Genomic DNA, 12,427 nt, shown 5'->3' with positions numbered 1-12,427 from the left:
AGATTTTAGAAAAGAAAGCAGATGCTTTTAGGAATAGTCGATTGCAAAATCGTTCTAATGTTTATCTGAAAGCATGATTGCACAAAGCTAAGCAAATATTAACACTAGATTTGGAAAATTTTAATGGGAGATTTTAGAGGCCAAAATAAGACTAAAATCGAGAATACTAATTTGTTGATAGAGCCTTCGTTAAAAAGTTATCCAACATTTAAAGTTCCGCCCTTTCTGAATTTTTTTCTCGAAAATGCGTAGGATTTCGAGGATATGTGTAATAACTAAAAATTATTGTAATTGATCCCCGCAACCGATAATAATTTTTTCAGAACGATTTGAAACACATGAAATTTTAGGGGAATCATTCGTTCGTGATCAGACATTATATTTTCGGTAACGAATTTTTTTCTCGAAACTGGGTAGGATTTCGGGGGTATGTCTATCCACCAAAAACGATTGTGATTGACCCCCGCAACCGAAAATAATTTTTTCAGAATGATTAGAAATTTTTTTTATTTTTGCCGAAAAATTTCACACCTTCTCGAATTTTTTTCTAGGAAATGAGTAGGATTTCGGGGATATGACTATTCACCAAAAATGATTGTAATTAACCCCAGAACCTAGAAACAATTTTTTTAGAACGATTCAAAATTTTTTTTTTTCGCCGAAAAATTTAGGCACCTACTTGTTTAGGCCCCCTTGTCGATTTTTCTTAAAAATTCGTTTTTGATTTTTAGTAATTTTATTTGACGCCCTACAGAAAAGTTGTCTAATACTTTTTTGTAAGTACCCATGAGCTCTACTTCAGAAAAAAGTTTCATTGAAATATATTCACTATTACAGGAGTTATGGCTGTTTGAAAATTGGACCATTCTTATGGGGTTATTCTCATTTTTCGGGGTCAAGGACCAACTTTTCGAATGTTTTTGGAATTTCTACATATTCTATAGCAAAATACGCGTTGTTTGCCTTTTTAAACATCAAAATCGCCCAATCCGTTCAGGAGTTATGGTCTTTTAAAGATACGCATGAAATTTCGAGGAACGATTTCTGACTTGAAATTAGATTTTCGGTAAGGAATTTTTTTCTCGAAAGTGAGTAGGATTTCGTGGGTATATGTAATGATCAAAAATAATTGTAATTAACCCCTGCAGCCAAAAATATTTTTTTTAGAACAATTTGAAAATTTTTATTTTCGCCGAAAAATTTCACAACTCGAATTTTTTTCTCGAAACTGAGTAAGATTTCGAATATATGTCTATTCACCAAAAATGATTGTAATTGACTCCCGCAACATAAAATAATTTTTCCAGAACGATTTGAAATTTTTGAATTTAATTGTTAATAACTCTTTAAAGCCTCCATGAACAAATTGGTATTCTTGATTTTCGTCTTATTTTGGCCTCTAAAATCCTGCATTAAAATTTTTCCTAGGGGTGGTCGAACACCCTGTATACGTATTTTTACTGAACTGAACCAATTTGACTCATACAACAAAATTGAAGTTTTTTTAAAAAAAAAAAACAGTTTTAAATCAATTTAAATGAATTTATTATTACGTACGTATAAAATTCTAGAGTCAAATTGATTTAGCTCGTAAATCTAGTGTTAAGATGTGGCGTCGACCAATTTTCGAGATCGCGTTCGAGGAATTCGAACGGAATGATCGAAGAATCTCTTTCGAGTCACGTTTTTCCCCGGCCACATTCGTGGAATCGAAACGAGGTCTAGTGACAGGATTTTGTCTAGTCGCATCTCGTTTTGGGCACGACCATTCTCTTCCTTGCTCTCCATCGAAAGGGGAACTCCCAGCGTGCCTCGAACTCGACGCGTGGAGGGTTCTGGAAGAGAAAAAAAAGTTTCCTATTTGAGATTCCTACCTCTGATGTTGTCGCACCTCCTCTGTAAATACGTTTACATTGACGTAGCCTTCGGTAATTCCCGGATTCCAGAAGTCGATTAACTCGTCGACAATTAACTCTTTACGTTTCGAATCTAGGTGATCGATTTAATCGTGACAGAAAACCCGTGACTCTGGTTCTGTTATAAACATTTTCTAGTTTTTCGAAGGTCTCGTGGTCCAATCAGAGTCTCACGAGTATCGATTATCGTCCTGGAACCGTAAAGGTGAAAACAAGTTGGGGGAGGATCCGGCAACCGGTTGCGACCCGACGATTTAATTTTCCATCGTACGACTCTTCGGAGAGACATAAACTTTCAAACGCAATGAAACTTTGAAATGCTGAGAGGGAAGAATACAATATTCGATTCAGATACGATACAGATAAAAAAAACAGATGATACGCGGAAGAAACGTTGGAACAAAGAGACATAATATAAAAATCATGAATATAAAATAGGTTGTACGTCTCGAAAATAGGGTATAAAGAGTTTCAATCGTTTCTTTCGTCTACGTTTTCGTGTTCCTCGATGCGTTTCGCTTTATCGATATTTGTTATCGATTTTACGCGATAAGAAGTAGGTGGAAGCACCTTACGAATCGTTGTTCGAATCGCTTATTGTTCAAATTATCTTGGAAGCCCGCGCGATAAATTATCCACTCGAACGTATCGACGAGAAATCGATTTGTCTCGCGACCAATCGAAGCACACGAAAGAAAGATCAGACGTCGAAAAAGCATTCTACTTTAAATCGGGCTCGATTATGATTTTCCGTACCGAGCGTTATCAATAGGAACAAGCGCGGAGGAAATTTATTCCAATTCTTATCGGTGTTCCACATCGCGGTAAATAGATTCATAGAGAACGACCATGATTTCAATTCCTTTCTCGATGGCCTCGAGTTTCAGAAGCCAACAAAGCAATCAGGGGAAATCGTTCCGTCCCCTGCGGGATAAAAAAATCTTCTCAAGTCGGGACAGCTTTTTCGCATCTCGTTTCTCGTACGTACGAATGGGAAAAGCGTCTCGAGCGCTCGTTCGATTTCGAGAAAAGGGCGCGACGATGTCTCGCACGATACGATCGATCCACGATCATTAACAACCCTAGAACACGGAACTTCCCGCTAGGTCACTGCAGCTTAGTCGACCTTGACCCTTAGATTAACGACTACCACGAACTCACTAATGACTTTTTCTTTTGTTTAAGGCGTATGTACAGTCATTCAGTTTTTCTATCTACCGTGTCGATTTTCATTCTTGAATCGTGCCTGCTCGAACGAAAAAGAGATTACTCATGCTTGGAGTAGCTCCAACAGAGTTTCGACGAGATAATGCACTTGTACATTTGTCATATACGGTTCGTCGATTCACGACAGCTCGCGTTTAAAGAGAAAAAATTCCAAATGAAGATCTGTAGGGGTGCGTGCGTGTCGTGGCGGCACGTGGGCTTGGAAGTGGCACGCGAGGGTTGAAAGAACGCGCGTTCCCACCCCTGCGGGGATCGAGATCGACGATCGACGATCTCCGGACGACCTTGACACGATCGTTCGCTGGTTGGTTGCAGGGTCGAGGACACGGTCGTTGCATTTTCCGCGGACTAGTCGGTGCGCGGTGATCGAGAGAAGCCACGAATCGGCCGGTCGAAGGAGGAAGGAGGAGAGAGAGGTCAGCCGTTTATCGAGCGAGCAACAGAGAAAGAGAGGGAGAAATGGCCCCCACCCACGGCCAGGAGGAAATAGAGGGGCGTTCGTATAAAGAGTATGCCTACAGCCCTGTACCAGCGAGTTCCTCTTCAGCGGTGTACGATTCAGCCACCCTTGGGAAACATTCGAGCGAGATTGGTGTCGGTTCAGCGAGATATATCGATCCTATCGGTGTCCAGGGCAAGTTCCACGTCAACGAGATGACGGAGAAGGGCTCGACGTTGCTTCAATACGCCGCGGCAGCCGCAGGTAAGCGACACGTGACGACCTCGAGGTCCATCGGGCGCTGGGGGTGGGTCCGGAGGAACGACGCAAGTTCGCCCAGTGGCGGGAACTTTGACCCGCGAAACACGCGATTTAGCTGAAACGTGGAGGCGCTGGCAGCTCGATTTGAAACTTTGCCGATTTTACTTCGTCGTTTTTATCTCGAATAGATAATAATATCGAACGCAATTAGTGGCGTGAAGATAACGCGATCATCGTAGTAATCGGTGAAATATTTTTGGCAACAGTGTCTCGATTAAAATATTTCGAGTCGAAGCGAACGTCGATTATAGCGACAAAATATAGGAAGTTTTAATCGCGTACGGTCCTCTACTTAGTGACACTTCGAAGCGGTAGTTTTCTTTTTTTATTCCCCGACCGAAATAAAATCACGAGCCGAAGTCACGCGTAGTACGAAGAGTAAATAAACATACATAGTTCGCGGTGAATTAATAACGTTTGGTGCATAATGCACGATGCAAATCGAAACGATAACGCGTGACTGTTTTGAATCGATTACGACTTATTTGATAACCGGTATGCTACTTAATAACGAGATTTATATCTTCAATTAAACTTAATTTTATTAATTCGCCTCGTATCGTTATTTCGTACAAGTCTCGACACAGACTTTACTTATCAAGAACAGTTACTTATTTATCGTTCGATTAGAGATAACGGTTAATGTGTTTTCATTAATGTCTAAAGTTTATGTCACTTCTGACACTTAACAAGTTATTCTTAGGTGCATACCGGTGCAACTATGGATTAAACGATCAACCTGTCGGCGAACGGGTTGGAAAGGAATCGGTGCCCCTTTGTGCGTTTCGACGTCGAGTCGTTGATTTGTTTTAGGTATGGCTTAGGAGGTCACGAGCGAAATTGATGGAAAATATCTCAGGAAATTCGTGGACGCGTGTCGATTGTATTCTTCGCAACGAAACGTTTCGCGAGAAGTTAATTAATTTTTGTTGGTCTCGTTGGGACGGTCGCTACGTTCTGAGGCTTCGTTTAATTATAGAGATAGAGAGATCTATAAATGCAACGAGGAGCGTGTAATGAACTTGGTGAACTTGCCATTGGATCGGTACGAGCAGCACGCCGTCGTTGAACCTTTCGTACGGAAATGTCGAGCCTCGAAGAGTACCGTTGCGCTTTAAAAGGAAAAATTCGTTGCGGTCGTCGTTTGCCGAAAATAACGCGGTTATCTTTACTGCTGCCCACCTCTGACGTCTCTCTTCGCGATATTCGGTGCACGTAAACAAAAGAAGGATCGAATTCCGAAAACGAGCAGTTAATTTTCCCGTTTCGCGATTTGCCTTCTCGAGGATGCAATTTTTAGATGATCTTTCGAAACCGTAATTAATCGAAATGTCGATTTTAACTTAAGCTCGAAGCGCGCGTGAAAACGGAAAGCAAACGTGCGATATTGATTCGTGCGTCAATTGGCGAAATATGCACGCGCGAGCAGAGGCACGTTTCCCGAATTTGTTGAATTTCGCGAGTATTGCTCGTACGATATTTACTTTCGCGAGGGAATATTAGATTTTTGTAGCGTTTCGGATAAGAACGTTGTTTTCTTTTAACGGAACACAGTTTGCCGAGGAAATCCCGTTCGGAAAATTCCATTCCGTCAACGGGGCGTGAAAAGAAATTTTCGCTGGCGTGGATCGGTGCATTCACGATGAATTTTCCTCGCGAAATTCTGTTTGGGAAGCGTTAAGGTCGCGTGTGCACGCTCCACGTTATAATCGAAGCATTTGCAGACTCCGTTTCAGAGTTTCAAACGTTTAAGGTAAACTGTGCGATCGCAGATAACAGGATAATTAGGATGTGGTTCGAATGGGTTACGATTATAGCCAGTCGAGATTTAATTCGATCGAGCACCGGATGCGAATTGTTTAATAGTCGTTCGAGGCCGCGTTGGTCTCTTTGCGATTATTGCTCGCACGTAAAGTCTTCCGTCCTCCGCACGTTTGTCGATCGTTGACGTTCTCGACCGTCGATCATTCATGTTAAGTTTGACCACGCGACGAAGGACGCACGATAAATCCTTGGCTTCTTTAGATCGTCGAACGTATCTCTTTCAAGTTTAATCTTCGATCTTCCGCAAGTGGTCGAGCTCAAAAAGAGACAATAAATAGTGTGGTTGGGGGTGGTTTCTAGACAAAGGGCGGAAAGATCAACCTGGATCCATCATTTTTCATTATAAAACATTATAAATATAGAATAAGAGCGATATTAAAATCTATTTCGGTTAGTTTTATCGTATACAGGGTGTTTGGCCACCCCTGGGAAAAATTTTAATGGGGGATTCTAGGCGTTTTAAAAGGCTTTGTTAAAAAGTTATTAACTTGTAAAGTTCCGTTAGAACTGAATTTTTTTCTCGAAAATGCGCAGGATTTCGAGGGTATGTCTATTTACCAAAAATGATTGCAATCGATTCTTGCAATAGAAAATAATTTTTTCAGAATGGTTTGAAATTTTTTAATTTTGTCGAAAAATTACACACCTTCGCGAATTTTTTTCTAGGAAATGAGTAGGATTTCGGGGGTATAACTATCGACTAAAATTGATTGTAATTGACCCCTGCAGCCAAAAATATTTTTTTTAGAACAATTTGACATTTTTTTTCCCCCGTCGAAAAATTTAGGCACCTACCCCCTGTCGATTTTCCTTAAAAATTCGTTTTTCATTTTTAGTAATCTTGTTCGACGCCCTACAGAAAAGTTGTCTAATACTTTTTGGCAAGTACCCATGAGCTCTACTTCAGAAAAAAGTTTCATTGAATTATATTCACTATCGTAGGAGTTATGGCTGTTTGAAAATTGAACCATTTGTATGGGGTTTTTCTCATTTTTCGGGGTCAAGGACCAACTTTTCGAATATTTTTGCGATTCGTATATATTCTCCATCAAAATACGCGTACTTTGCTTTTTTGAACATTAAAATCGTCCAATCCGTTCAGAAGTTATGACGTTTTAAAAATTCACATGAAAATTTGGGCAGATATTTCAGGCCTCAGATTATATTTTCGGTAAGGAATTTTTTTCTCGAAACTGAATAGGATTTTGAGGGTATGTCTAATGACCAAAAATGATTGTAATTGATCTCCGCAACCGAAAATAATTTTTCCAAAACAATTTGAAATTTTTTAATTTTGTCGAAAAATTTCACCATCTTCTCGAATTTTTTTCTCGAAAATGGATAGGATTTCGAGGGTATATCTATTGACCAAAATTGATTGTAATTGACCCCTGCAGCCAAAAATATTTTTTTTAGAACGATTTGAAATTTCTTTTTCCGTCGAAAAATTTCAGCAGCTTACCCTGTCGATTTTCCTTAAAAATTCGTTTTTCATTTTTAGTAATCTTGTTTAACGCCCTACAGAAAAGTTGTCTAATACTTTTTTGTAGGTACCCATGAGCTCTACTTCAGAAAAAAGTTTCATTGAAATATATTAACTATTGCAGGAGTTATAGCTGTTTGAAAATTGAACCATTCTTATGGGGTTTTTCTCTTTTTGCGGGGTCAAGGACCAACTTTTCGAATATTTTTACGATTCGTATATATTCTCCATCAAAATACGCGTACTTTGCTTTTTTGAACATTAAAATCGTCCAATCCGTTCAGAAGTTATGACGTTTTAAAAATTCGCATGAAAATTTGGGCAGATATTTCAGGCCTCAGATTATATTTTCGGTAAGGAATTTTTTTCTCGAAACTGGATAAGATTTCGGGGGTATATCTGTTGACCAAAAATGCTTGCAATTGACCCCTGCAACTAAAAATAATTTTTCCAAGACGATTCGAAAGTCTTCTTTTTCACCCAAAACTTTCGGCACTTTCTCGAATTTTTTTCTCGAAAATACGTATGATTTTGAGGGTATGTGTAATGACCAAAAATGTGTGCAATTGACCCCTGCAACTAAAAATAATTTTTCCAGAACGATTTGAAATTTTTGAATTTAATTCTTAACTATTTAACGAAGCCTCCAGTCAAGAAATTGATATTCTTGCTCTACAATTCCCCATTAAAATTTCACGTTGATCGAAGCACAATTTTCATTCTAAAATTTCGAGACTCGTTCGTTTCGTTGGCGATGAATGAGGATTGGGCAGAAGTCGTAGGAAATTTTTCCGCCTCGGTTCGGACGTCTCCGTGAGAACGATATCGTTCAGCGTCGTTATCACTCCATCAACGTCGAAGCTCGAAAACGAGACGCTTGTCCTTCGTTTTGACGAAGTCGTTAAATTTTGCCATTGGAACGAAGACGAAGTGGTCGTTAAAAAGATTTTACGGCAGTACGTCGTCCTGTAATTCGACGCCATTTGCATTTCCGCTGCATGGAGAATCTGATTCTCGATCATCGTCTCCGGTTAATTCGTTTGCAGCGATTTATATTCGCAATAGTAATAACAGAACGTGTAACTCGAGCAGCCAGATGGCTCTGTTGCGCTGTAAAAACTATCAAACTAGATATTCTATGAATTAAATATAACAAAAGGTACTGAACATCACGTCTTAGGTCCTTGATCGTCCATCGATTCGAGCGAATTTTTAACTAGAATCCTCTTAATAAAAAATATTACAGAATTACGCGAGTCGCGTCACGACTCCGATAGCAATTTTTGTTTTACCGTAACTTGGTATCTTATCCGCGATACGGTGCACAGGTTTTCAGTAAGTCGAGAATTTTTACGATCGTTTTCGTAATCCACCATCGATAAACGTAAATAATTGCGTACGCTGGTCGGATTAAACGAGAGAGAGAGTTTGATAAACGTCCACCATTTTGTCTGACTATTGTTCGAATCGTCGCCAATCTCTGAAATCGATGACGACGATCCTGTTCAAACTCGCAATTGCATCTTACGCAACCGACGGAATCATTACGGTGTGTTGAAAAACGTAAACTTGGTCGAGTATCCCATTTGTCCTCGTAGCCTGTCGTAATTAGAATTAAACTGTCAACGAAATTTGTCCGTGATTTTCTAAGGAAATCTAAACAGCCGTAAAACAGTGTTTTCATCGCGATAACGTGGACACGACGACAAATATTTTTCGTTCGAAGGTGTCGAAATCGTAACCGAAAGAATTTCGTAACGAACATCGCAATCGTCGGCAATGTTTCCGAATCGCGTCATATTGTTTGCATAATAATGTATTTCGGACCGTGCGAACCTAACTTTGGAGATTTAGCAAAATCTGTCTGAAACGAGCATTCCGTTTTGTTGTAATCTCTTCATTTCTATCGGGATCAATAGCGCGATAAATCATTACAGTCTTTAGCAGTTACTGGACTAGTCGAATAAGTATTTACTATAAAGATAACTAAGTAACTCGATAACGATTCAAATTACCACCGCTTTTAGTACATTTGGAATATATTTCCCAGTCGGTACGCTAGTTTCTGCAAGGTAATTGTAACGAAAATACTATTGCATTGTAAGCCGATAAATCGTAAAAAAATTCACGCTTATCTTGACGAGAAGTATAGCAATCGGACCTGTCGCCTGATATCTAACTAATGCAAAACAAAAATATTAAACGTTGCCCATCGAACGAGGCACTGCGCGATCTATTGTATCTAGCAGCTTCGTGTTTACGTTTTAATCGAGCTGCGATAAAGCGAGGCGAGCCTGCAACGAACCGCCCACCGATGACGTTTCTGATTGATCGAGATATCACAGAATTCCCGAACAAAAACCAATATTAGGAAAGTTTTCCTATCGGTCGTTTGGATCGTCTCGTCGAACTGTTACGTCAGACTTTACTACTGCAGTAGAAACAGCGGTCTCCGCGCTAATGGTCAGACACGACGTTCCAAACTATGTTCAGCGATTTCTCGATGATAGAGCGTTCAGAAATTCATATTTTTAACAATGTAAAATAATATTACGAACCCTAGATGCGATATAGAGGATATTGAACGACGGGTTCGAAAACGATTCGCGTTATTTTTTGTTTCCTGTCGCAACAGGGCGCGATGAATCACGATTTGTCCGCTTCATTGGCTGAATCGTTCACCACCGGTCCCAAGATGATTAGTCCGTGGACACCCACACTGATTTAATCGCGGTGGGAAGCGCATGGCGCGTTAACCGCAGATAATGGGTCAACGACAACAAGAAATTGTTTTGCATATCCGCGAAACATAAAAATTGCAGGACCGACGGTTGAATATATCGGAAAACGCAAGATTTTCTATTTTCATGCACAGCGTGTAGCGCGATGAGTCGCAAAATATTTTGTAAACACGAGATCAGCGTTATCTCTGTGCAGGGAATTTACGTTATTAACGAGGATATAAAGAAATCGATAAATCTGCACTGAACGATAAGAAGTTTAGTAAAGAAATAATAAGATGGCAACGAGAGCTGACCAGATTTCTTTTCTTGTCGCGTATTTAATAGGAACACGTCGCACGACGCAGTGGCATAATCAATCACGAGTTTATAAAAATTCTTATCGACACGGAAATTTCCTATCTTAGCGATTCTTCAAATAGTTTCTGTTAACCATCTGTCTCTATCTTTTCGTACGACGTAGATAAAGATCTACATATTTGGTTTAAGCGTTACAATTCGCGACGGAATTCTTTTATCAAAGATTAATGATCTATTGTACATCTATCGCGTATAGTTTTCATTATGTACCCTACAATGGATCGTTGGAATTCGATCGAAAGACTCGTGTAAAAGTTTCCATAGGTCGAATTCAATTATATTCGGAGGCTTGATCGAAGAGTTACGATAATTAGAAAATTAAATTGAATTCGTCACGATTCCGTTAAAATTGATTTATAGGCGATTCGTAGATCGCCTCGCGATATCAACGGAGACAACGATAACGATTTTAAGTACCTGGCACGCGGTTATTTACCGTAATCTGAAGAGTGTAAATCGAATGTTTACGGTGTGATTCTATCTTATAGAAAAACAGTATCTGAATCGATAACTGTGCACTGGGATTTATTGCGTTGCGACAAAAGATTTACAGTAACAGCTACCGGGCGTTTGTGTACACAGAAGTCGTGCGTACTTACGATTCTATCTGCTCGAAAAACGAGGTTAAAAGGAAACGATTAACGATAGCGTGTGACGAGATGCCCGATTAAAGGAAGCAAATCGATAGCAAGGGCTGTTCAACGAATCCATATTTCTTCTTCGACAATTTGTTTTTCTCGATTATCTTCAGCGAGATAACGAACATCGTTATTCGTAATTTTGTCGAATAGTTCACTCCTAGATCGCGATAAAATCACGTTGTTGACACTTATTGTTTATCTGCTAGAACGCGCGACGGATGTTTTTTTGGCGCGCAAAATCGCGCGTTCGTCGTGGACGAGCCCACGCGATTATTTTTATTTTTATTCCGGCGTTGCACGCGATCGAATGATATAAGAGCAATCTCGCCGGGATTACGTAAACCCGGTATTACTCGTTAGATGCAACGTGACGCGTCGATTCTACGTTTACGTTCGACGATAGTATGATACATTCTTCTCCGGAACGAGCCTCTAAACTTCATGCTTAAACCCGTGAAAATTCTTACGTTAAGGACGATCGATTCTGTCATTGCTCGAAACAATGCGATTGATCGTGTCGTGCAAGTTTCTATTCTCTTTGTAGCGGCTGCTATCTCGTCCTCCGCGTTTCCGTATCAGCGGCGAGATCCTTGAGTCTTGTCTCCGAAATTGGCAATCATGTAAAACTATCTCGCGCGCGGAAACGTTTTCAACTCGGGTACCTTGGATCGCGTTTAAAGGAACGATTTAAATGTCTGCGATTTCGAGCACCAACGTTACCTTTTTATTTCCGTACGTTTCTCCGTCGTCTCGAGTCTATTTATCTTTATTTCACGTAAAAACGCCTGTACACAGAAAATTCGAGCCACAAGAAACAACGAAGACGAGTGGAAATCGCACTGTCCGGGCCATTATTACACAATTAACTCTTACACAATGAGTGGGACTTTATCGCGAGTTTCGCGACAGAACGATCGTTGAATCAAGAAAATATTTGCAGAGATCGCGAGAGATAAAAGAATAACAGGCGAATTCTTTATTTACGGGGGATGAAATGCATAGGCGAAACGAATGACCGAATGGAAAAGTTTTCGTGTATATTTATTCGTTGCATTGTCCCAACTGTGATTCTTTCGGTTATTTTCGAACGCGACGAATTATTGCACGAGGCGATCGCGTCGTTAAATAGTGAAATATTAGATCGGGAACGTGACATAGGAGGTAGAGAAAAGACACGTGCCCTGTACATTTATATCTATCGCGAAGGGAATGAGCGAAGGTTGCCAAAATACCTAGGCACGGCCTTGATTATTTTTATACAAATTAATTAATCCACGGATCTTATCATTCTATAAGCATTTCGAATTTTTATCGTTACTTTCTACCGAATATCGGTGGCACGCTATTAAATAAATATAACCTTTATCAATCGGTTATGTAATAACGATATGAAATTGTACAACAACGTCGATCCGTCCGATCGTTGGTACGATCTTTTCAGTTTATACGTTATTAATATCATTTGCTCTAATTAG

The 12,427-nt window shown here is 39.8% G+C and overlaps 1 protein-coding gene across 2 annotated transcripts in view; it reads left to right on the top strand.

The window, feature by feature from the left end:
* Window positions 1-12,427, top strand: part of LOC143349038 (trehalose transporter 1-like protein) — a 32,316-nt gene that overhangs the window by 10,038 nt on the left and 9,851 nt on the right. For both annotated transcript variants that reach the window (XM_076779899.1, XM_076779900.1), the window contains exon 2: window positions 3,459-3,846. In XM_076779899.1, the coding sequence (XP_076636014.1) occupies window positions 3,603-3,846 (244 nt within the window). In that variant the 5' untranslated portion in view covers window positions 3,459-3,602. The remainder of the gene's footprint in view (window positions 1-3,458; window positions 3,847-12,427) is intronic.

This window comes from Colletes latitarsis, chromosome 12, assembly GCF_051014445.1.
Source record: "Colletes latitarsis isolate SP2378_abdomen chromosome 12, iyColLati1, whole genome shotgun sequence".
Classification (NCBI taxonomy): Eukaryota; Metazoa; Arthropoda; class Insecta; order Hymenoptera; family Colletidae; genus Colletes; species Colletes latitarsis.
This window is presented reverse-complemented; position numbering and strand designations above follow the sequence as displayed.